The sequence below is a fragment of the Ursus americanus genome, chromosome 1 (genome assembly GCF_024610735.1).
Source record: "Ursus americanus isolate L20-20 chromosome 1, mUrsAme1.1.p, whole genome shotgun sequence".
In the NCBI taxonomy this organism is placed as follows: Eukaryota; Metazoa; Chordata; class Mammalia; order Carnivora; family Ursidae; genus Ursus; species Ursus americanus.
The window spans coordinates 87,159,817-87,184,197 of record NC_142127.1 but is presented as its reverse complement, the minus strand read 5'-3'; the positions used below and the strand labels follow the sequence as shown (position 1 = coordinate 87,184,197).

Here is a 24,381-nt window from a genome sequence, read left to right as displayed (position 1 = left end):
TACATAAGCCAGCAGTTGGGCAAGGTCATCTCACACAAAGACTGCGTCACACTCAAGTGTTGACTGTCTCATGTAATTTATTGGCTCCTGTGCTGAAAGTGAAAACCAGAATGGTTGTATGGGTGCAGAATGGTCGTCAGCGTATCGGTTATTCTCCCTCGTGATGGTGTGGCTGGCTGGGAGCTCTAGCTGTCTGCCACTACCCAGCATCACGAGGGAATATGTACTGTGTATCACCAGCCCGGGATAAAATTCAAAATTTGAAGTACAGTTTTTGCTGAAAGCCTATCACTTTCACACCATAGCCAAGTTGAAAAGTCATGTCAAGCCATCGTTACGTTGGAGACAGCTGTATACAATTTACCATGCTCTGGGAAGGGACCCACAAATCTGCCCTTTTATCAGGCTCCTGCGTGGGGCCGCGACCCCGGTGAGGGTAACGAGATGTCTAGGGAGCAGCATGAAAGAGGCGCTCACTCTTGGATTTGTCCAAATGTAGAGGTGGTCCCGAGAGTACACACAGCTGTACATTTTGTGTCCATGCTATTCATGTGGAAGGATCAGAAATCTTCTCCTTCTAGACAACGCTTTAAAATGGCCTTCTGGACATGATAATATCATGGGTGCTAAGAATTACAAGCCACATTAGGGAGCAGGCCAACCCTAGCACAGGTTGGGAAGATGGAAGGCTAACCGTAGCACAGCGGAAGATGGAAGAGGCAGGGCTTGCTTTTCAGATTACTTCATGCCAGTGACCGCCAACAACCCCACACATCTCCACAGTGTTGTCACGTGTTTATTTCTACTTAAGGCATGGGGGCCACCCCACGTAGCATGAAACTTAGCTACATCTCCTTCTTAGACCTTCTTGTTAGACCAATTATTGGACAGCTGACCATTATCTGTATTCTAGAATCGTAAGTCTACTCCCCATGACTTCTGTACATTTCATAATAGTGTCCTGTCCATAATGTTCTCTGACTACCACACTTAGTAAATTTTGCTGTGGATTAAATATTCCTGAATAAGTTTAATCACTCAGTAATTCTGAGCCCCTATGTGCTCAGCATTATGGTAGGAATTGGGTGTGCAATACTGGAAAAAACAACACCGACATTGCCCCACATAGCTTACGAGAGAGAGAGAGAGAGAGAGAGAGAGAGAGAGAGAAGCATTTATCAAGCCACATACGAATTTAAACTTAAGGGCTCTAAGTGCCGTCAAAGATAAGATCATGGTACTAAAGGCATGTAACAGGAAGAAAAAGACATCTAGAGGAAAAAACTCTAATTATTAATCATATTAAAAGAGTTTGTTGATACAGATGACCCTTGCGGACATTATCGCTCCCCCACCCACATGCTGCCCTTTCATCCATGGCTTGTGTTAGTTCAGGTTCTCGGGGAAGCAGGTGCCAAGATGGAATGAGATGTGGGGGATAGGCCTGCAGAGGCGGGGAGCCCAGGAAGACAGCAGCGGCCTTCAGACTTGGAGCGAGAGTGACACCCGTAAAAGAAAGACAAAGACAGGAGTGGGCAGGACGCACCTCCGCTTGCAGCAAAGGGAAGGTTTGCTGCATGGGCCCATTCACAGCACAGTGGGGCAAGGGGGTCCCAGGAGATGCTTGGCAGATTACCTGGGTTCCACATATCCACAGGGACAAGTGTCCTTGTCCTCCCTGTCTGAAAGTAGCTCTGCTCCTCCTGCTGGTGAGGGAGGCTCCTTTTCTCATCAGCTCATGCCTGAACACAGGCAGGCGAAGGGGCCCTGGACTTGGCCATAGTTCGTAGTTCAATGGGACCTTACTGGGTCCCCCGGCAAGAGCTGCCTCTTTTGGGACCAGGACTTCCAGTGCTGCAGAATCCTAGAAATGGATGGGAAGCACGAAGTCCCACCGGGGAGCTTTGGAAGTGATAGTAAGTAGGACCACTCCCTCTTCCACTCATTGTTTTCCAGACATGTTCCCAAAGCCTTTGGGGAAATGCGTCCTGACAGATGGTCCTCCATCCTTTCAGAAGGTTGCTGGCACTTCAGCCGTGCTTTGGTTGTCGTCTGTGGGCCTGGCTCCTTCTAGAAGCACCGTGCGTGCAACAATCAGTGGTTTCACGGTCAGGGACCCACTCTCACACATTTTACTGGGAAGTGGGCCGCCTGATTGGATGCGTTGTGTGGGATTCCGTGCCTATGGACCAGGCGTTGTATGAGCCCCCGGAGAGTGGTGGTGTCGGAGTCCCTGCGAGCAGGAATGGTAAGCTCTTACCTGGAATCACAGGGGATGGGAGTAATGAGAGATGGGCTAATAGGAAGTAAGGAGAACTGTAAAGAATAATGGAATAGGGGCTCCTGGCTGGCTTAGTTGATAGAGCATGCAACTCTTGATCTCAGAGTGGTGAGCTCGAGCCCCACAGTGGGCATAGAGATTACCTAAAAACAAACAAACAAACAAACAAACCACTATGGTAATAGTGGATAGACAGAACAGCTACTAATCTCCTACTAGGGCCAAGAGGACAATTAACCATGTTCCCCAAGGCCTAAGTGGTGCCTTTCACGGCTGCCACGTGCCTATATCCACGTGACTGTCAAACAGTTACCATCGGCCCCTTTTATTTTCAACACTATCCCAACCAAGGCTTGGCTCAAAAAAGTGTCACCTTGCGGTTAATTGTGGAGCACGAACCTATCTAGACCTGGCTGTAAAGTTTCCACTTAAGCCTTAACTTCTTCTCTTAGTATTTCTTCTGCACTTCTCGTTTACAAGGGTTTCGCTTTGATGAGGAGAACAGAGGCAAGAGAAATGTAGTTTAAATGAAATCTCCCTACAGCTTGCAGCCCATGGAGAGATACCTGAGACAAGCAGGGCGTGTCGCTCCTCAAGGAGCTCATGGCTGATTCATGCCTTCATGTTCGTGTTCCATTAAAGACTGAAAGCAACGTTACCTTCACAATAGTTAAATCTTCAAGGTCCTGTAAGACCCTGCTTTGCGCATACAGAAATTCTTTAGAAACCTACGTTGTCCCTATCTCCCCTCCCTCACAAACTTAAAATATATAGTCAGTCACCCCTCACACCTGCAGGTGCAGCTCTTGCTGCCCACGGGTCCTGTCCCCCTGCTATAATAAAATCATCTTTTTGCACCAAAAACCTCTCAAGAATTCTTTCTTGGCCGTTGGCAATTGAACCCAAACTTCAGATCACATGTCACTGAAGCAGCTGCCTGTTGAAATTTGATCAACTGGCAGGAAGATTTGAAACCATATTCCAGAAAGGTGTATTAGATTAAAAACTAGCGATCATCTAGCCCTTGTTTTATGACAGTTATCCAAAGGGATATTTAAATCTCCAGGTATCCAAAGGGATAGTTTGAATCCTGCAGACAATGGTATTTACGGTTTATTTGGCAACCAGCGCCCCCTGTCGGTTGGTGTCTGCTTCCCCCGAGCTGTGTCACCGTCCAGCCTTCTGGGCTCGGGCGCGGAGCCGGAAGCATGTCCGCCCTCTGCCCCAGGGGGGAGTCAGATCGTGGGACCCGCAAGTCCTAACGCTGTCAGCCACAGAGCTGCATTCCTGGGCGTCTCTTCACTCCTCTCATCGAGCGAGGCCCTCCCCCCGTTTGCATCTGCAGCCTCCAGTGCTCTTCTGGAGCTTGTCAGATCCCTAAAAGAAAACCTCTTGAAAACGTCTTCTGATTGAGGCCATCTTGCTGAGGTTACCGACAACCTGTCTGCTCAGGGCCCCCTTACACCCTGTCCTCCTGCTTATTTTGCCCTTTCCTGTCTGTTCCTGCAGAGCGCTTCCAGACTCTCTCCTTCCATGAGTTACGGCTTTTAGAGTCGGCTGGAGTCCAACTGCCAGATTTCGAATCCCAGCTTCTACTACTTTTGTGACAGCTTTGAGACAATTGAGGGATTTGAATATGGATTGCGTATTAGCAGATATTAATCGAGCATTACTTGTCACTAGATATAATAATAGCAGGGCAGTTACTTAAAAAAAAAAAAAAAGCCCTTCCCTATTAGGAAAGAGGTGACATTTGGGATTTGCTTTTAAATACTCCAGTTTAAAGAAAAGTGGGGAGGGGAGAGGAGCTGGTGAAAGGAGATTGGAAGCATGATGATAATTGTTTACGCCAGTGACAGATACATTATATGTTGGATGGTTAATTCTAGTCTTCTCTCTACCCTTGGGTAAGTTTGGAAATTCCTAAAATTAAAAAAAACCCTGCAAAATAAAAATAGTCTCATTCATTACTTGGCCGGTGGGTAACATGGGGAAGAATTAGTTGGTTATAAATAAAGGTTACTTGGGAGGAACAGGAGAGTTTGCACTTGACATCCAAGGGTTCGTGGGGGTACACGGGTGTGGCAGAATCTGAAAGACCAGGTTCCAAATGGAGTATGTATTCGGTGGTACAAAGCTATTGCCCCTTAGCTGCCCTGCAAGCACTGGGCATAACCCCAGCTCCTGGCCAGCCTCCCACACGGGTTCATTAGCATTACCAGTTAGTCAGCCCCAGCACAAGCCAGTTGCGTAAACATGTAGAGTTGTAGGAAAGGGACAATAGTCCAATTATTCCAGTGACATTGATATACCTGAGCTCATATGCTTGAGTGGGGAAATGATATCCAACTGGTAAATTTGGAAAAAATTTAAATAAGCCAAGTAAAAACAATATTCCTTGATTTTCTTGACTATTTGGACGATTAAGCTTCTGTTTTCATCTGTACAGACTGAGTCACAAATTTAGTTAGAATTGTACTCAACAGAATTACCTTTTTGCAAATGCTAGTAATTACCATAAACTTAAGTAGTAAAGATTAAAAAAAAAAAAGAAGTCTTTTCTATGGGTGATTCATAGTAATTGTCAGTCAGAATCTCTTACCCTTTAATTTTAACCTTCTGAAGTAAAGGCTGTATGTACCAAAGCTGATTTTGTTAAATTTCTTTGGCTTCTTGTTTTCAGATGAACTGAAACTAGTCTATTTCTTCTCCGGGGGAAGATTCCCAAGGGAGGCATTGAGTCTAGATTTGGGATTGGTAGGGTTGACTGTGGTGGGGAGAGAGAAGGAGCAACCTTTCTCTATTGTTGGGATGGAGTTTAGGGGAATTGGGGAGGATGGATGCCTTTATTGGATTCTAATTTGTTCTTACTATTTTACTTGGAGGCATGAACCTGAGGAGATTTCAGTGAGATACAGAAGAGAATATTTTGTTGAGCAAGCAAAGCGTGTGTATATAGAAATGGGACTTGTGGTCGGCTTGTGAGTTCAAACTGGAGAGCAGAAATATATTGCCCACAGAACTACAGAATCAATATGTAGGAGATAATGATAGCTATCATTTATTGAGTGATTACTATATGCCAGACACTGCCAAACACTTTCCATGCATGATATCCTGCTTAACTTACAAAAATCATGTGAGGTAGTTTTCATCACTACCAGAATTTGCAGCTGGGGAAACTGGCACAAAAAGGCCCAGGAACTTGTTCCAGATCTCACTTAGCAAATGGCAGAAGTGGGGTTTGAGTTAAGAGTCTAACTGTAGAGCCAGTGACCAATACGATATCCTGAGAGAGACAGACTATCACGAAAACATCAAGAGATAATTTAAACATTTTTTAATCGAACTATTCAAACACACACTAGAGAGAATAGTATAATAATACCCGTTACCCAGATTTAATAATAATCTATATTTTTTCCAAATTTGTTTATGTCCCCTACTTGATTTCTAAGTACCTTAAATTCCAACTGTGGAATTCATACCTCCCAATATGAACGCAGCCCTCAAAAGTGGGAGCATGGTCAGCATGGCAGTGTAGGAGAAGCCCACGAGGCCACCACGGCGGTGCCCACCGACCACTGGCCATAAGACACGCACCCCACCCACGGGCCACAAACCTTTGCTTTGCTTGGTATCTACATACCTGTTCTGGAGAAGGATGCATCAGACTTTCAGAACTGAATTCATTAAACCAACTCCCTTCCCTCCAAGTCCATGTCCAAAAAGGAGTCTAAAAATTTGATTTTCTGTGCAGCTTTGCCTAAGGGGAAATAATAAGCTGTTCTGGCCCATCGGAATGTTGAGCCACTGTGAGAGTTTTGTGTAAGTCTAGACCACATACCCCTCAGTTCCTGGTGAGTTTATGAGTATGACCCAGCATCCTTGAATTCTGAGAACTCTGGAGAGAGGAATAATAAGTTTGAGTTTTAATTTTTATTTATTATTATTTTTAAATATTTTAATTAATTAATTAATTAATTAATTATTTGATAGTGAGAGAGAGAGAGCACAAGCAGGGGTAGCAGCAGAGGGAGAGGGAGAAGAAAGCTCCCCACTGAGCAGCGAGCCTGACTTGATTCCAGGACCCTGGGATCATGACCTGAGCCGAAGGCAGATGCTTAATAGACCGAGTCACCCAGGAGCCCCAAGTTTGAGTTTTTAGACATGCAAGCCCAAATGCCAGCCTCCAGGCCGTGGGAAGTGCTTATTACACTTTCTGCCTGGTCTTCATCTTTTGCCTTTGCTGCCCTAACTCAGCAGCTCAATCCTTCTTAAATCACCATAAACCTACCACCATCCTTTTATTTTAATACATGATTTATTGAGAAGATAATGTGTCCCTTTGATTTTACTAGTATTTTTATTGGAATTGCTGTTTGTAAATGCTCTGATCACAGTATTGTATATGTTGAGTGGTCTACACTTAGTGTTATATTTCTATGGGGAAAGTAATCAGAAACACCTGTCTCTTTCTCCCTCTCATAGTAGACAGATCGAGCCCTATTTACAGCTTCTTTCTTTCTGTTGCAAAAGTATATATAATATAAAGTTTGCCAATTTAACTATTTTTAGGTGTATGATCCTTATTTATTTATATCATTTATTTATGATCCTTAATTAATTAATTCTACCTTAAGGCAGAATTCCAATTTCCAAAATAGTTGAGGATAAGTTCAAATATGCACTACATTGATGCTATACAAACTTGGATTTTCCTAAATCCAAGTATGATTGAGAAAACATCCAGAGCGTACCAAGAACAAATAGAATTAAATTAACGCACAACGAATGCCCAATATTATGCATTTAGATACTGCCTAGAAAGATCAAGTGGAGACTCTTCCGTTGATTGGTATGTATTTTCAGATCATCTAGGGTTTTGGGGGAGTCAAGTTATCTAAAACAGATCTTTGTTTTACAAACATGACACACTTCAAATGTAGCTTATTTCCATTTAAAGCGCTGCTTTATATCCTATTTATATGAAGCTTTGGCTATTTGGATTTGCTGTGGAAATCCAAATTCTGGTATTGAACTCAAAGTGCCATGCCTCGAATTTAAAATTTTTCAGTCTGAAGTAACTGAACTGAAGAGAAAAAACAAAATTGCATTTTTGAAAATTAAGGTAAACATGACAATTTTGAATTTTGTTATATAATAAGTCTTAAATGTGTTTAGAAATTTAGAAAGCATTTTATACAAAGTTCTCAAATTTGGAATGCTTTAGAAAAACAATGGCATTTAGAAGTGGTTCTTTTATCAGAGAGTATGCGGGAGGGGTAGTGATTTGGCCCTTAGTTGTCTAAAACAGGGATTTTTGCTATTAACATATTTTAAACTGACTCTTCTTTTCTTTCCTTCTTTGTAGGTTCTGGTATCTTAACTGTTTCACAGTTTTTGGACTATTCTTTTTACCTCAAAGTTATATTTGTCTTGGAATTCCAGACGACGCTGGGTTATAGTGGTGGAGTGGTGGTGGGGATGAAGGGATGTTATTTGTTTCAATATAGTTTAAGTCACCTAAATTTTAGCTTCAAACAAATATATTCACATTGTTATGCTTTCTGTGACCAAATACCAAACACATTAAAGCAAAATATTCGGATGCAATTCTTCATGTTTTCCCGGGAAAAGATGAATGATTTTCATCAGTTATTTTTATTTTATTTATTTATTTTTAAGATTTTATTTCTAAGTAGTCTCTACACCCAAGATGGGGCTCGAACTCACAACCCCGAGAGCAAGAGTCACATGCTCCCCTGACTGAGCCAGCCAGACGCCCCTGTTTCAACAAACTTTTAATGGCATGTGAATCACAGTGCTCCAAACACCTTTTGAAGGGAAATATTCTTACAAACAGAAATTATCTCCCATGTTTAAAGGAGTTGCTTATTGTTACGTATAATTATGTGTAATTTTGTTCCCATTCAGTGTCTACTACTTGAATAGGAAGATTGGTTTTAAAAACAAATAGTTTGGGGCGCCTGGGTGGCACAGCGGTTAAGCGCCTGCCTTCGGCTCAGGGCGTGATCCCGGCGTTCCAGGATCGAGCCCCACATCAGGCTCCTCTGCTATGAGCCTGCTTCTTCCTCTCCCACTCCCCCTGCTTGTGTTCCCTCTCTCTCTGGCTATCTCTATCTCTGTCAAATAAATAAATAAAATCTTAAAAAAAGAATAAAAAAAATAAAAAAAAATAAAAACAAATAGTTTCACCTGACTCACATGGTATAATATGAAGTTACCCTGAGGACAGAGTAACTATATATATATTTTTTTAGGTGGGGGAGGGGCCAAGGGAGAGGGAGAGAGAGACTCTTAAGCAGGCTCCATGCCCAGTGCGGACCCTGAGATCATGACTGAACTGAAATCAAGAGGCAGACACTTAACCAACGAAACCACCGAAGCACCCCAGAGTAACAATATTTTAATCACATCCAGGTACTTAAAAGTGAAGGCTTCTACAATAGAGGGTTAATTTTAATGCAACAGACTGCATCCAGGGAAGAAGTCTTTTTAACTCCATTTTTAAAAATTCAGGCGAAATTGACATACCATAAAATGAACAATTTTTTAAATAAATAACGCAGTGGCATTGAGTACATTCACAATGTTGTGCACCCACCACCTCTATCCGGTATGAAAACATTCCCAAAAGGAAACTCCATATCCAATAAGTAGTTGCTCCCCATTTCCCCTCCTCCCAGCCCTGGCGACAACCAGGTGAGCTGTCTTTTAGGATTTACCTCTTTTGGATATGTCATGTAAATGAAGCCTACAATATGTGGCCTCTCCTGTCTGGCTGTTTTTCACCTCCCATAATGTTTCTGAAGTTCATCTACATTGTAGCTTGTATTTTGAATAAATTTAATATGGATGGGATTGCCTCCCGTGGTGAGCAGAATTCCTTGAACCTTATTTCTAGAATATTCCTTTCTAAGAGTAGAAGGCTTTAGTGATAATGCCTGGCAGACTTAATATATCTTCCCACAATTAAAAAAAAAATCTACCTGTTTTATACTGAAGTAATCTGATAAAAGAATTCCTGGCATTTCCAGAGGAAAGAAATTCTGAGCTTGCAGAACAAGCCACAGGGATGGTGTTGGGGTTGCCAGAGAGAGAGGATACTATGGTGTGCCACACAGATCCTCCCTCAGGAAGAAAGGAGTTAGGAGGCCAACTGCTGGAAGTGCTGGGAGCAGACAGCCCTCAGCTGTCAGCCCCCCACCTGGACAGCTTCAACTGAAGAAAGCGGCCTCACCCAAGGTCATGTTCTCGTTCTCGGTGGCCCTCATCCAAAGGTTGATTATCACGGGGGTCCAAAGGCTCAGACCTCTCTTACCAACCCAAAACAGCTTCACCATGAAGTCCCCATAGCGCTGAAGTCTGCTCCTACTGTCTTTTCCATGGGTGCTCCCTGCTAAACCCCCTGAGGGCTAACTCCATCTCAGAGTCTGGTTCCCCGGGGACCCAATGGATGATACCAGATTTCTTGCATGGCCACATGAGGTGTCCAAGTGGAGGGATGAGGGCCTGCTCCTCTAGGCTGAGAAGCTTTCCCCTTTTGCTGCCGGGTGCTTACTTGCCATGGGTACTAGAGGTCTTATCTTCAAATTTAAATTTTTTTTCTTCTCTTGGTCTTTAAAGCAACCTCTTCTGGGTAATTGTGTTTGGGGGTAGGTGGGTTGCAACTAGAGATTTTGCCTTTATTTGTAAGTCTTACTTTCCTATAGAAATCATTCTCCTATCAGGCCAAGATGCACATTTTTCAGGGATATCAGTGTTGCCAGGAATCATGAAAGGGATATACTCAAATTTCAGGTTAAATTGTTATACCAGCTCTTCATATTTATAATACATTTTCTATGGGCCAGAAATCAGATAGTCACACAATTTTTATTCGGTGCAGTCTGCTGATCAATTTCACTTCCTTCCCTCCCCCAAAATGTGTACTCTGAGAAAACCTTACTCATCAGTCCTTGCTCCTTCTTCAGGTTCAAGCAACCAACATCTTGGCTCTCTCCTCCAAATGTAGTAGAGACTCTTTTGTAAACACCTTCCTACTTAGGGACCAGTGCAACCCGCACTCAGTCGTGGCAGCTGCTGGTGCTGTGGTTCACACGTGCTTGTGTGTGTCCAAGGCGCTTCTGCCACCTGGAACGGACTGAAAGGACCCCACACAAAAAGATGGGTAAGTACTTTTTAATACAAGTAGATAAAAAGCAAAATAAATAATAAACTTGGAAAACAGAAACTCTTCGGTTTCAGTCACTTATTTAAATTACTTCCTTTATATAAGATAGTAAATCAAGCTAATAAATCAAGTAGCAATAATCAGATCCAATGAAATAGAAAACAAATGACCAATCATCTGTGGCTCATGCTGGTAAGAAGAGAGGTGTCCTAGCAGGTTTAGAGTTTGGCTGGAGTCAGTTGAAGCCTCGCTTTTGAGCACTGAGATCGTCTTTTAAGATCTAAGTCTGCATAAGTGGTGTAGCTGTAGCAACTTCCCATCTAGTGAGCGAAAGAAAGCTTTGGAACCCATTTCAGATCCTTAGCCCATCTCCCAAGAAACTGCGATTCATTTACAATGGACAGCCACCAGGTGGCAGCATGGAGAACTACAGGAGGATTTACGTGACATCTTTAGGAGTTTGGTACTTTTGCTTGGGTACAACTTGCTGGAAAAGTTGCAGAATTCAGGCCTGTTTATGTAACTCTGTGAGTGTTATGGAGAAAGAAGTAATATGAATGAATGGAAAACTAAAAAAACACTGTCATAAATTTGGTTATCTATGAACACTCAGATTGGTGGGATATGGGCTTAAAGTTGGAGCAAATTTGGGGAGCCTTTCGCAGCTAGGGACGGTGCTCATCTATTCTCCAATATCACAGTTACGATGAATGGCTTCTCCTGTTTTGTATCTTCGTGTCAGCTTGCATGTAGCAACTGCTTAATACATGCTTATTGAGTAGAGTTTAATCAGATTAGGAACAAGTGTGGTATAATGAATGGATCCAGGCTGATGTTTAAGTTTAGTTGGCTGCACTATGGGGAGACTTGGCAGGCTGTAGAGCGCTTGGGATTATAGGGGAGGGTCCTCTGGAGGTGTGAAACACTCTCATCCGTGAGGATGCGAGGACTGAAACTGGGCATCTAAGCAGAGTGTGGCACAGCAGAGTAGCTACTTACGACAGTAGAGTTAGAGAGAGGAATGCAGTTAGAATGGAACGTTGTGGGAGCAGTAGGGTTAGCTCGGGAGTCTGGTTAGAATCATTAACATGAAAAAGATGGGGGTGAGGGAAGGAAGGACACACTGTAGGAATCAAAAGATTGAGCTCCTTGGGGCACAGGTGAATACAGAAGATCTCAGTGTCATAATTGTGCAATTTTGTCCTGGGTAGATTTGCTCTGAGTAATATTCTGAGGACGAGTACTGCTTGTATTTCATCTTTGCATTCCACAAGAGGTGTAACACAGTGCTATGCTTATACAGTTGGCTTTCAACAAATATTTGTTAAATTGAATAATTTTAGGTGGTCACAACTGGCTATATAAGGGGATGGAGTAGAATCTGATTAAAGTACGTATTTTTTTTAAAAGATTTTATTTATTTATTTATTTATTTATTTATTTATTTATTTATTTATTTGACAGAGATAGAGACAGCCAGAGAGAGAGGGAACACAAGCAGGGGGAGTGGGAGAGGAAGAAACAGGCTTCCAGCAGAGGAGCCTGATGTGGGGCTCGAACCCAGAATGCTGGGATCACGCCCTCAGCCGAAGGCAGACGCTTAACGACTGAGCCACTCAGGCGCCCCAAAAGTACATATTTTTTTAAAAAAAGATTTTATTTATTTATTTGATAGAGCGAGAGAGGGAGAGCAAGTGTGCATGAGCAGGGGAGAGGAGCAAGGGGAGAGGGAGAAGCGGACTTATTGCTGAGTAGGGAGCTGGATGAGGGATTCGATCCCACGATCCTGGGATCATGACCTGAGCTGAAAGCAGACACTTAATCCACTGAACCACTCAGGCACCCAGAAGTAAGTATATATTTTTAACAACAATAATTGTAGGGGACGTTTACAGAGTACTTCCTATTTTCCGTGAAAGTGTGCGGTGTATTATTTCACCGCATCCCGACTGCAGCCACAAGGGGGCGCTGTGATGCCAGAGCCCATGCTCTGAACTGCCTTGCCAATGGTTCTCAAATGTTCTAGTATGTCAGTGGGCTGGAGTTGCCCTGACAGATACCATACACTAGGTGGTACTTTCTCACAGTTCTGGAAGCTGTGAGATCAAGGTGTCAGCAGGGCTGATTTCATTCTGAGGCCTCACTTTGGCTTGTAGATGGCGGTCTTCTTTCTTTTCTTCACCTGATCTTCCCTCCGTGTCTGCAGCCCAATCTCCTCTTCTTATAAGAAGGCCAGTCATGTTGGATTCATGACCTCATTGAACCTTAATTACTCCTTTAAAGGCTCTGTCTTTAAATACAGTCACGTTCTGAGGTATGAGGGATTAGGACTTCAACATATGAATTTTGGAGGGGGACACAGTTCAGTCCGTAACAGTGCGCCTCAGAATTCCCAAGCCTCAGAAGCAGGGCGGGGACTAGGGTCCGGAAAGCGAGGGGCGTGGAGCGCAACACTGAGGACACGCTCACCCTAGGGCTGTTTGTGCAAGTGCGGTGTCTGCACGGACAGTGAGCGTCCCCTTAACTGCTGTGCCATAAGCACTTCATCAGCCTCCACGTCGTACCGTCCTTGCTGGGGAGCCTGGTGAAACTGCGGAGTCCGTGGCCCCAGCCCAGATCTTACGATTCAGAAGGTCTCCAGGAGGGCCCCGGACTCTGGAGTTTCCATAAGCGTCCCCAGGGATTCTCATGCGCGTGCTCAGAATCAGCTGCAGCCTCAGAGAGAGTTCCTTTACATCCAGTGCCATCATTTCTCTCTTCCTCTCTGGTCCAGGAGTAGATGTTGCTGAACTCATCAGTTACCACTCTGCATTTTTAGAGGCTGGGGTAGGAGTCTGAAGTCCCTCCTGCAGAAAGCCCCTGTGGTCTGGGTTGCCGGGCATTGACCTTGACAGAATCAGGAACTGGCTCTTTTTGTGTGGGGTCCTTTCAGTCCGTTCCAGATGGCGGAAGCGCCTTGGACACACACAAGCACGTGTGAACCACAGCACCAGCAGCTGCCATGACTGAGTGCAGGTTGCACTGGTCCCTAAATAGGAAGGTGTTTACAAAAGAGTCTCTACTACATTTGGAGGAGAGAGCCAAGATGTTGGTTGCTTGAACCTGAAGAAGGAGCAAGGACTGATGAGTAAGGTTTTCTCAGAGTACACATTTTGGGGGAGGGAAGGAAGTGAAATTGATCAGCGGACTGCATGGAATAAAAATAGTGTGACTACATGGAAAGTATTTCATTATGGAGAACCACAGAGTGGTATGACTGAAGGATTCTCAGGTGGCGGATCTTATCTATTTCTCTTCAAGGAGGAGAAATCAAGCAAAGAGACAGACACAAATCTCACCTGACTTAATCAAACTTCGGCCTGTTGTGTATGGCCCAAAAGAGAGCTGGTCTTTCATAGTTCTCTCTGAGCACAATCACCCCTCTTTTTGTTTCTTAACCCTCTCCAGTGGGACAGTATGGGTTTAGCTCTGAAAGCAACGGAATCTGACCCCCGTTAACTTTAAGCAAAAAAAGAAAAAGAAGTATTGATTTGACAAGCGTTGGAGTAAGCCACAGTATGACGGGCAAAAGAAACGGCTAGAACAACGGGATTTTGGAAAATTCAGGAACAGGCCAGCTCTAGCCATCTAAATACCAATTGCTGTTGGACCGCTTCTCCACCATGCTGTTTTGAAAATAATTCATGTCTCAGCTCCAGCCATTTTCTATCTTTGGCTTCTTGTCCTTAAGATGTAAATGTCAGGACGAGTGTTTAATCGGCCCATTTTGGTCACACGCCCATCCCGCATTGGAGGTTAAGGTCTGAGGGATTGGGGGGAGTACATTCATTGTCATCCCCAACCCATGGGATAGGAGGGAGGGTGTTCCTCAAAGGAAAACAAAGTTACCAGAAGGAGACATGAGACACACTACAAAGATAGAAACAAGAGACCCAGTAGGGACCCTTGGTAGACTTTTACCTTGGTGACATCCAGTCATTTCACTCCCTGATGTGACTTCTCCAGAGGTAGGAGGCATGTTAGCTGCCCATCTTGGGTCATTCAGAGTGAGCGATGACGCTGAGGTCAGCTTGGAATACTGGTTTCTCTCAGAAGATATCTGTTTTCTATAAGGAAGACATTGTCCCTCAGCCCTCTACTGGATATGGGTAGCTCATAGGCTCTTCAGAAATTAAACACAAACACTGGTTTCATTAAATAGCTCTTGTTCTATTGTCAGACATTTCTTTAACACCTTCGTTAAGTGCTTACCATGTGCCTGCACTGTTCTAGATGCTGTGATACAGAATTCCCGTCTATGGATTGAGTCCCTACCCTGGATCTGCACGGTTCTAGGTGCTGGGCAAATTGCAAGAGCAAAACAAAGTCCTTGTTTTCATGGATGGAGGCCACATTCTAGTTCACCATTGTATCCCTAGGACCTGGCAAAATAAATATTTGTTGAATGACTATATGAATGACATCACCTTAAACTATGTCGTTGCAAGCCTAGCTTTCCCGTGGTATGCACTCACGACGTGCTGTTGCAGCTTAAGAATTTGATGGCGCACTGGGTGTTATATGCAACTAATGAATCGTGGAACTTTACATCAGAAACCAGGGATGTACTGTATGGCCACTAACATAATATAATAAAAAATATTATTATCAAAAAAAGAATTTGATTTTCTAATCTTTCCTGCCCTGCATATGCCTTTGCCTCTAACTCACAGGAATCATCAATAAATTCTTAAAGGAGACTAGCTGTTTTCAAAGCGGTGCTAGAGTTTTTCCTGCCATGGAGAAATCTGACAACATGGGCCAGCAGTTCGGCCTTGAAAACAAGCAGCTGATGCCTCTGTGAGTCACCATGTGCCCCAGGAGACTGCCTACTCCCCCGACATCAGGTGCCCAGGGGCTCTTGGTTAATGTCAGATGTTGCTGTGGTGGGTGGTTGTTGGCGTCAACTCAGGCGGTAGGAACAATCTAGCATCACTCTAAAAAAAGGAAGGCTCGCGGCTCTCCTGCGAATGAGGTCTGAAACAGGAAACAGGGTCACCTAAATGTGGAGCTGCAGCTGGAGGGTTTAGTAACATTGTTATTCCTATCCAAGGTCCAATCGACCAAAACAGGGAAATCAGGAGCGTATTTAACTTCTGGGAAGACGAGCACTACAAAAACACAGATACAATAAACCTTAGAAAATCGGTAAATAGAATACTCACATCAGTTAAAATGAATGAGGTAGTATTATATGTGCCAATAAGGATAGACATCCAAGACATATTACTAGGTGGAAAAAGCTGGCAGATTAACACACACCTTTTATATTAAAACAAACACTGCCAAAAATAATGACACACACAATGATGCCAAACAGACATCATGGGCACACAGGTGCATGTGTGCCTGGGAAAGTTGGTACCACACTGGTAGCAAGGTTACCCTGGAGAGGACAGAACATGAACAGGACTGTGGGGCATGGCCAGAAGGAACTTAAGCTGTACTATTTCAACTTTTTTAGAGGCACGTTTCATTTATAAGTTTTAAAACTTCAAATTAATTTTAAATGAAAAATAGTAATCATTGTTAAAGCAGGCAAACAGTATCTACAATTCTTAGTAAGTCGGGGCCTTCACCTCCTGACCATGTTTGTTAAGCAGACGTGGTTCCATGGCTTTCTAGAAATATCTCGTCTGAAACAGACCACGTAAAAGATGCCCACACACGGCAGAGGTACAAATGTGTAAAGAAATATCGTCATGGGTAAGCCAAGTAATATTGGAACCGACATTCGCCCAACAGGCCTATACTGGATTTGATCAATAGTGTTGAACTTTGACATTTCTAAGGAAGTTTACGGTTTTCAAACTATCTCATTTGAATTTCACAACTGTGTCTGGTGAGGTAGGGCCCGATTCATCATCTCCACTTCTCAGATTAGAAAACTGAGGTTCAGAAAAATTAAGTGACTTGTCTAAGCTCAAAGTGAGTAAAGGGGCAGAGCACCTATAGTTTCCACCAGTGGAAAGCCTTCTCTAATCGATCCACTCAACAAATCCCACTCCAGTAGTTAATAGTAGCTGCTAGAACCTAGACGGCACCTTCTTGCTGGCTGAGTTCATACTTGGCATCTCTCTCTACTGACTTTCTACTTGAACCTAAGTGGATTGACTCCCATTCAAATTCCAATTTTAGAACCTGGCACCTTCTCCCAAAGGGATTTTCCAGCCAGTAGGAAGTTTGTTGTCCAAGAACAACACTCAGCCTCCATCCTGCCATAGTTGCAAGTGATAAATGACACGGGGCTGGGCTTGATACCATAACCTGTGCTGCCTGGCAACAGCGGCTACTCTGTAATGTTGACTTTACATCACGGGTCCTTATCCAGTCTCCCCAGCTAAGGCAAAATCCAAGGAGACCTCCTCTTACTCTTCCTATCCTCCTGTAGCCGGCCTGTCACTGAACGCGCCTTGAGAAGTTCCTCCAGCTTCATAACGTAGCCGGCACAGGACACATTTATGTGTAGCAACGCGTTTAAACAATTAATACACTGCCCATGAGAATTGACACTTCTGAAAATGAGCTCTTGCTCTTCCACCTCACCCCTGCAAACCTGCTCCCCCCCACATTCTTCTCTATCTCAATCAATGGCAAGTCAACTTTTGCAGCTTGTCAACCTGAAACCTTAGAGTCACTCCTTTCTTTTTCCACACCCTATTTCCAATCCTTTAGCTTCCCTTGTTGGCTCTACCTTCGAATTCCACCCAGAGTCCATACCACCTCTACTGCAACCTCCCTGGTCTGTCACCTGGATCATTAGAATGGCCTCCATTTGCATCTCCCTGAACAGCCCTTGGCACCCAGTTTCTTCTCAAGATGGCAACCAATGGATCCCATTGCCGTCTAGATAGACAGTATCACTCCCTCCACTCAGACACCTCCAACTTGGCCTAAATGTCACCATATTAGGAGGCTTTCTGTGACCACCCCATTTAAAACTGCGGGCACCATCCCTCTTCCCAGCACACATGCACATACACACACACACCCACACACCTCCCTGGCACTTCTTGTCCCCTTCCCTTGCTTACTTTTCTCCCCAGCACGCATTACCTTCGAACACACTAAAGAACACACTTGTTTTGTTTGTGTAACTCTTCTCCGAGAATGTTTGCTCAAACAGAATAGGGATTTTTGTTTCTTTTGTTCACTGCGGTTTCCCCAGCGCCTAGTACAAGTCTGGCACATAACAGATGCTGATTAAGTACTTGTTGAATAAATCAGATTGGCAAAGATGAAAAATTAGATGGTGACTTGATTGGTGGGGGTATAGGGAAATAGATACTTTCACACGTTGCCGGTCAGAGTGCAAATTAGAACTGCGTCCTTGGAGAGCAATCCGGCATGATCCATTAAAATTTAAAAAGGCATCTTACCAAGACCCAGCATTTAGCTGCCAAGCATTTACTCAACAGATATACATGTCCAAACACACAGTTCAAGGATGTTCATTGCCGCATTATTTTAATGACAAAAGGCCAGAATGAACTGAAATGTCAGTAGATAGAGGTCTGCTTGAATAACATATGGGAATCGGTATGACTGCATAATAGATAACTGTTAAAATGATAGGGGAAGATAGACATGTATTGCTGTGGGATGGTCGCCACGATCTACTGAGTGGAACAAGCCAGGGCACAAATGTGCGAGGTATGCCACTCTGAGTAAAAAAAGAAAAGGAGGGGGATGTAAGTACACATGCTTACAAGTTCCTACAAGCATACCTAAATATATAAAGAAGCACATAAATAGTTCTGGAAAATTGCAAGAAACTAATGATAGAGGTTGCCTGTTCTGTTATTTAAGGGCTGGTGAGCTTGGAAACGACTGGACAAATTATCATGAATACAGCACTTTAAAAAACCTGCTTCTGGGGGCGTCTGGCTGGCTCAGTGAGTGGAGCGTGGGACTCTTGATCTGGGTTCGAGTTTGAGCCCCATGTTGGGGGTGGAGATTATTTAAAAATAAAAAATCTTAAAAAAAAAGCAAACAACAACCCACTTCTCTAATGTGTCTATCCGTGCTCTTCTGCTAGCTTTTACTCCGTGTGGGGCTGACCTGGTAAAAAAAAAAAAAACAAAAAAAAACATGCCCTAAACTCTGCTTTGAAGGCACGGGAGTGGGAAGGAGGACCTTTTATTTCCTCGGGGAGTGAAGCCAATAAAACGTATGAATAGATTCAGCCCAGCCTCGTGCTCCGTGACTCCAGGGCTCGCCGCCTCCTTCCCCCAGCGCGGGCCGCTCGCCCGTCGCCCGTCGGAGGTGCCGGCTGCCTGGAGTCCCCGCTTCCTCCTGAGAGGGCAGCAGCGGAGCGTCTCGGGGACGCATGCGTCCCAACTGGCACCCGGGGAATTAAAAGAAAGGGGGGGGGGGAAGCCCCAACCAAACACGCGCCCCAAACAAAACCCAAGTGGAGGAAAGCGCGCGGCCGCGCAGCCCCGGGGCCGTGCAGGCGTCTGGGCCTCGCCCGCGTCCCCGGCCGCAGCGTGATGCGCACCGAGCAGCCCACGACGCCCGGGCCGCGACTGTCCCTGCACCTGGACGCCGGCCGGGTGGCCGCGCCCCAGCCGCGCTCGCTCGCCGCCGCGGCCGTGTCCCAGTGTGCCGGCGCCGCGGGGCGCCTCGCTCCCCATGGGGCCGCGGGACTGGCTGAGGACCGTGTGCTCGTGCTGCCCGTGCAGGTGCCTGGAGGAGCCCGCCGCGCCCGAGAAGGAGCCGCTGGTCAGGTGGGTGCGCGCCCCGGGCCGCGAGCCGGGCTTGCCGTGGCCGCGGCCGGCAGCGCGGTGCCGGGGATCTGGGTGCCCGTCCGAGCTGGGGAGGGGGCTGGCTGGGCGCCCGCTAAGCCCCTCGGCCCCTTCCTGGAGATCTGTCCCTTGGGTAGGATTTTTGCCCGCAAGCACAAACCTCCGGAGGCGCGGGGGACCCAGGTGGACGCCCGCGGGAAGTGCCGAGGGAAGCGCGGGAGAGGAGTTTGCGTCGGGGTCCCATCTGGGGGATTTGCTGCGACTGACTGTGTCTTTAATAGGCGTATTTTAGTGAAACAGGCGACGGCGAGTTTCTGTTTCACCCAGGAAAAAAGTTGGATACCGTGCATTCAGTGTTATTACCAAAGAAAGACAATTTTAAGTGACTGAGCCCAGGTAATATTTTTCACATTAAAAAAGCGTAATTTCTGAAGGGACAGCCTATTCCCTAGGATGTTGACTCATTACAGGTGAAGTTAGGAAGTGTGAGGAAATGGAACGCGCATTTGCAGTGCGCTTAGTGGCTCTGTTATAGGGGCCACGGGACACGATTTTGTTCTGGGCTGTCATTTTAAGCAATTATTTTTGTACCTTCACCATGATGAAAGAAGGGTTCCACTAGGTCATGCCTAGGGGGTAGCTAGGACAGAAACACAAGATTTAAAGTGAAATTGGGCACAGGACATGAGGGGAAAGTGAGCAAGTATTGAAGCCAGCGTTCTTATGAAACGGGCAGTTAACATGATAAAGCTTTCATAACTTCCCAAAAGCATGATTTACCTCTTCTTACTCTGTCAAGTCCAAACACTTCCCTTGACTTTTGAGGTCTTACGTAACCCCTTACTGCCTGTCCACTCTTATTTTCCAGCATATCAAATACTGTGTACTCCTTGATTTAATCAGACAGGCATCCCTGCTGTTCTAGGAACAATCCAGCCTTCTTATTCCCCCCCCCAAGCTTGCCTCAAGGAGTGACCTTTATCCTTCCTGCCCCCCCAACCAGCTAAATGCTAGTTCTCAAGCCTCTCCCCACCCCAGCAGCTCTCTTTGATGACTTTGAGCTTATTCATCTCTTACTCCTATGACTTGGAATTTAGAATTTACCATCTGCCCCTCACTGTTTACTGAGGGCACATGTATGTAAATATATATGTCATGTTTGTTTTATGTATAGACACAATCGTACACACGATGCACAATGTTTTTGTGTGCTCTCGCTCGTGGTTTCAACAAGAACCCTAGATTACTAGGTTAATATGGACAGGGAGACATCTAGTAAATTACCCTTAGTCTTCAAAGAAGTGGGTGACAATCTGGAATTTCATGCTTGCTTGTCTGTGCGACTCGTCAATATTCATTGTAATGGGAAATACAGTACTGATTCTCAGCGTCTTGGGTCTTTCCAGTTTTCCATCCTGGATAGCTATTCGAGTTAATAGTTTGGGTTATTTAAAAATCTTGACCTGCCCTGGTTTGCATTGTAGGTCAGTGAATTTTGCAAGTGATTTTAAGAAGACGGAGTCATTTGGGGGCAGAATAGCCTAGTGGTCACGAGTCAGATTGCCTGGGGTGAAAATCCCAACTGGGTGACTGCACACACGTTATGAAACTTATTTGTGCCTCAATTTCCTCATCTGTAAAATGGGGAGGACAACAGTGTGTACCTCAAAGGGTTGCAGTGAGAAATGAAATGAGCTAATCCATGTAAAGTGTTTGGTAGAGTGTTTGACCCATAGTAAACACCTAATAAAGTCGAGTTACTGTTAATTATCATTGTTATTCTTTTGAGCATGTGAATATGAGTGGACTGGTCTTTTGTGGTTTAGTGTCAATCCCGGCATCATTTCAATGCAACGTGATTTGGGAAGAGCAGCTTATTAATGGAAGTGTAGAGCAGTGAGACGTGTGTATGGATACCTGTGGATATCTTCTTTCTTACTCAAGTCATCTGAAGGTCTAGTTTGGAATCTTTTTTGTTTGTTTATTTTTAAAGTGGGAAGTTCAGTGGTTTTTCATATATTCAGTAAGTTGTGCAATCATCGCCACTATCTAAGATAGAACATTTCCATCACTCCCCAAAGAACATTAGCCATCACTCGCCACTCCCCCTTCCTTGCCCTGCCCCATCCCCTGCAACCACTGACCTGTTGTCTGTCTTCCTAGATTTGCCTCTTCTGGAAATTGTGCATAAATGGAATCATACACTCGTGGCCTTGGCACCTGGCTTCTTTCACTCAGAACCGTGTTTTGAATTTATCCATGTTGTAGCATGTATCAGCACTTCACTCCTTTTTACAGTTGAATTCCCTTCTTTTGTTTGGCTTTGTTACATGTTATTTATCCTTTCACCAACGGATGGACATTTGGGTTGTTTCCACTTTTTGGCCGTAAACGTCTGTGTACAAGTTTTTGTGTGGACGTATGTTTTCAATGACCTTGGGTATAGCCCTAGAAGTGGGATGTTGAGTCATACAGGAATCCTCCATTTAACTTTTTTGGTAAACTGCCAGACTGTTTCCCAGAGTGGCTGGTTTGAAATCTCAATGTGGTGAAATCATGGGGCCAGATGGTCTTAATTTTTATTTTATGGAGAACTTCATTCTTTATGTTTTTTTTTTCATTTATAAAAAAAGATTTCGTAAATATGCTCTCCCCCTAACTAAATCCTTTATGGTGAAGAGATGGTTTTCAAGTTTTGTTCCATGCAGCAGATGAGCAGTGCAGAGAAGGGGTTGGTCGGGGGCATGACGAGTCCTGTGCGTACAGGGTCACCTGCAGGCCCTTTCCCACACGCACAGGGATTCTTGTGAGTTCAAGAAAAGCAACTCTGAGTCTCATCTCCTTTGCCAACCTGATCAAAACCTTTTATGTTTTGACCTCTTTCTTTTTGCATTTTCTGGTACTTTATACCTGAAGGGAAATGCCTGTTCCTTGTCTGGTTTGTGTCTGTTTTTCTCTCTGTTCCGATAGTTCTCTCTTTCCCCTTTTTCTAGAAATATGCTGAGGCTTCCCCTGACTGAAAATTCATCCTGATATTGCCAAGCCCTTCAGTTACCATCCTTTGCTTTCTTTTGTGTCGGGAACAAAGGTCTTGAAAGAGCTGTCAACTGTGCCTCCCACTCCCATTCCTTTTTTACCACCCGTACACCATGAGATCCCTTTCCTTCCTTCCTTCCTTCCTTCCTTCCTTCCTTCCTTCCTTCCTTCCTTCCTTCCTTTTTCTTTTTTAATATTTATTTATTTTTGAGGGGGGAGAGGGGCAGAGGGAGAGAGAGACAGAATCCTGAGCAGACTCTCCGCTGAGCGGGGAGCCAGGTGCAGGGCTTGATCCCATGACCCCGAAATCACGACCCGAGCCAAAATCAAGAGTCGGAGGCTCAACCGACTGAGCCACCCGGGCGCCCCTGAAATCTGGTTTCTGGCCCCTACCTGATTGCATGAAAATTGCTGTCTTGCAAGTCACCAGAGAAAGAAAACTGATGTTCTTTTCTCAGCGCGCGAGCCATACCTCTGTGTTGGTCATCCGTGCTTGCTTTCACACTTCTCTTTCCCTGGCTTGTCTGATTTTGCGTTCTCTGGTTTCTGCCTGTGATCGGTCTAGTCGCTGGTCTCCCCGCTGGTGTCTTTGCCGATGCCATATTTGTTAGCTAGACGTCTTTCTGTTTTTTCCACTTCTTAAGCTTCTGCTCCATTCTTCAGGCCCATTTCAGCTGCCAGCTTTGTGAGGAAGACTTAGAAAGTCTCCCCAAGCAGTTATGGTGTCTCTTTCCTTTCTCTTACCCCGTCGGGTCACTTCTGGTTATGACAGTTCTAAGCTGGGTGCTGCAACCCCAGCTTGACTGGAGGTTCTAGTCTAGATCGAAGTGGGGGGCGTGCTAAATCCGGCTCACCTGGCTATCCCTCGCCGTGGCCCGCACAGCGCTCAACGTAGAGTAAGAACTGAATAACTGCTTTTTGATTGGTAACGATTACAGTCATAGCTGTTCCTTTGTTAATTTCCATGTATAAATTTTTAAAAAACGCATTTAAAACAAAATGTTATGAAGACTAATAGAGCCAACACACACATACACCCAGCATCTACCTTAAGTGATAGAATTGAAGCCCCCCACTTATCTCTCATGACTGCATCCACCTTCATTCTTACCTTTATAGAAATGGTGCGTCCTGGTGTAGGTTACTGCGTGAGTGGGGTTTCTTTGCATACCTTCTGTCATTAGTCACCCCTAGGGCTGCACGAAATAGGTGTTATTTACCTCCATTTTATAAAGGAGGAACCCAAGGCTTAGAGAGTTGAAATGAGTTCAGAGTCACAATTGGTAAGTCGGAGAGCCAGAATTTGAATCCATGTCTGTTAGATTTCCAAGTCCATGCCTTGCACTGTAAAAAATTCAGAAAACTACCAAATATATTTGAAAAGTAACTTATAATACGTATGCACAAGAAGCTGGTGGATATCAGTAGCCTTCGCTCCTGTCTGTTTTGGCCCGTTTCTCCTTCCCTTCTTCCCTGGCCTTCATGGGTATAGTTCTTTGTTACCCAGAAGAGGAAGCAACCAGGCCCCGTGAACTGAGCCCAGTGGTAGTTAGGAGACCCGAGTCCTAGTTTCAGCTATTAACTTAGCTGTGGGATTTGGGGGACCTCTCTTACCTTCCTCAAACTTTAGTTTCTTCTTCTGCAAAAGGGGGAGATCAGACTTTTTTTTAAGATTTATTTATTTGCTTTAGAGAGAGAGAGTATGAGAGCAGGGGAGGGGCAGAAGGAGAGGGAGGGAGAGAATCCTCAAGCAGACTCCTTGCTGACTGCGGAGCCTGACATGGGGCTCGATCTCACCACCCTGAGGTGATGACCTGAGCCGAAATCAAGAGTCGGACACTCAACCGACTGAGCCACCCAGGCGCCCTGGGAGAACAGACTTTGATGCATGGTCTTGCAAAGCTGTTCTAGGCTTGATGCAAGTCGTCTTCCTTCTGTGGGCTTGTGTGTCCTGAAATCCTTTGACTTGGACTCCAGGGCCAGTGAGACCCTCTGTGGCACAGGGAGGGAACCTGAAGGCCCCGGGCATACAAAGCACAACCACTTGTCCCACTCCTTAGCTGCCCAGGGCTGTTTCACCA

The 24,381-nt window shown here is 44.9% G+C and overlaps 1 protein-coding gene across 1 annotated transcript in view; it reads left to right on the top strand.

Moving 5' to 3' along the window:
• Positions 1-18,886: 18,886 nt before the first annotated feature.
• MREG (melanoregulin) overlaps positions 18,887-24,381 on the top strand; it is a 55,776-nt gene continuing 50,281 nt past the window's right edge. The window contains exon 1 of the mRNA XM_045806684.2: positions 18,887-19,246. Coding sequence (XP_045662640.1) covers positions 19,152-19,246 — 95 coding nt within the window. The 5' untranslated portion in view covers positions 18,887-19,151. The remainder of the gene's footprint in view (positions 19,247-24,381) is intronic.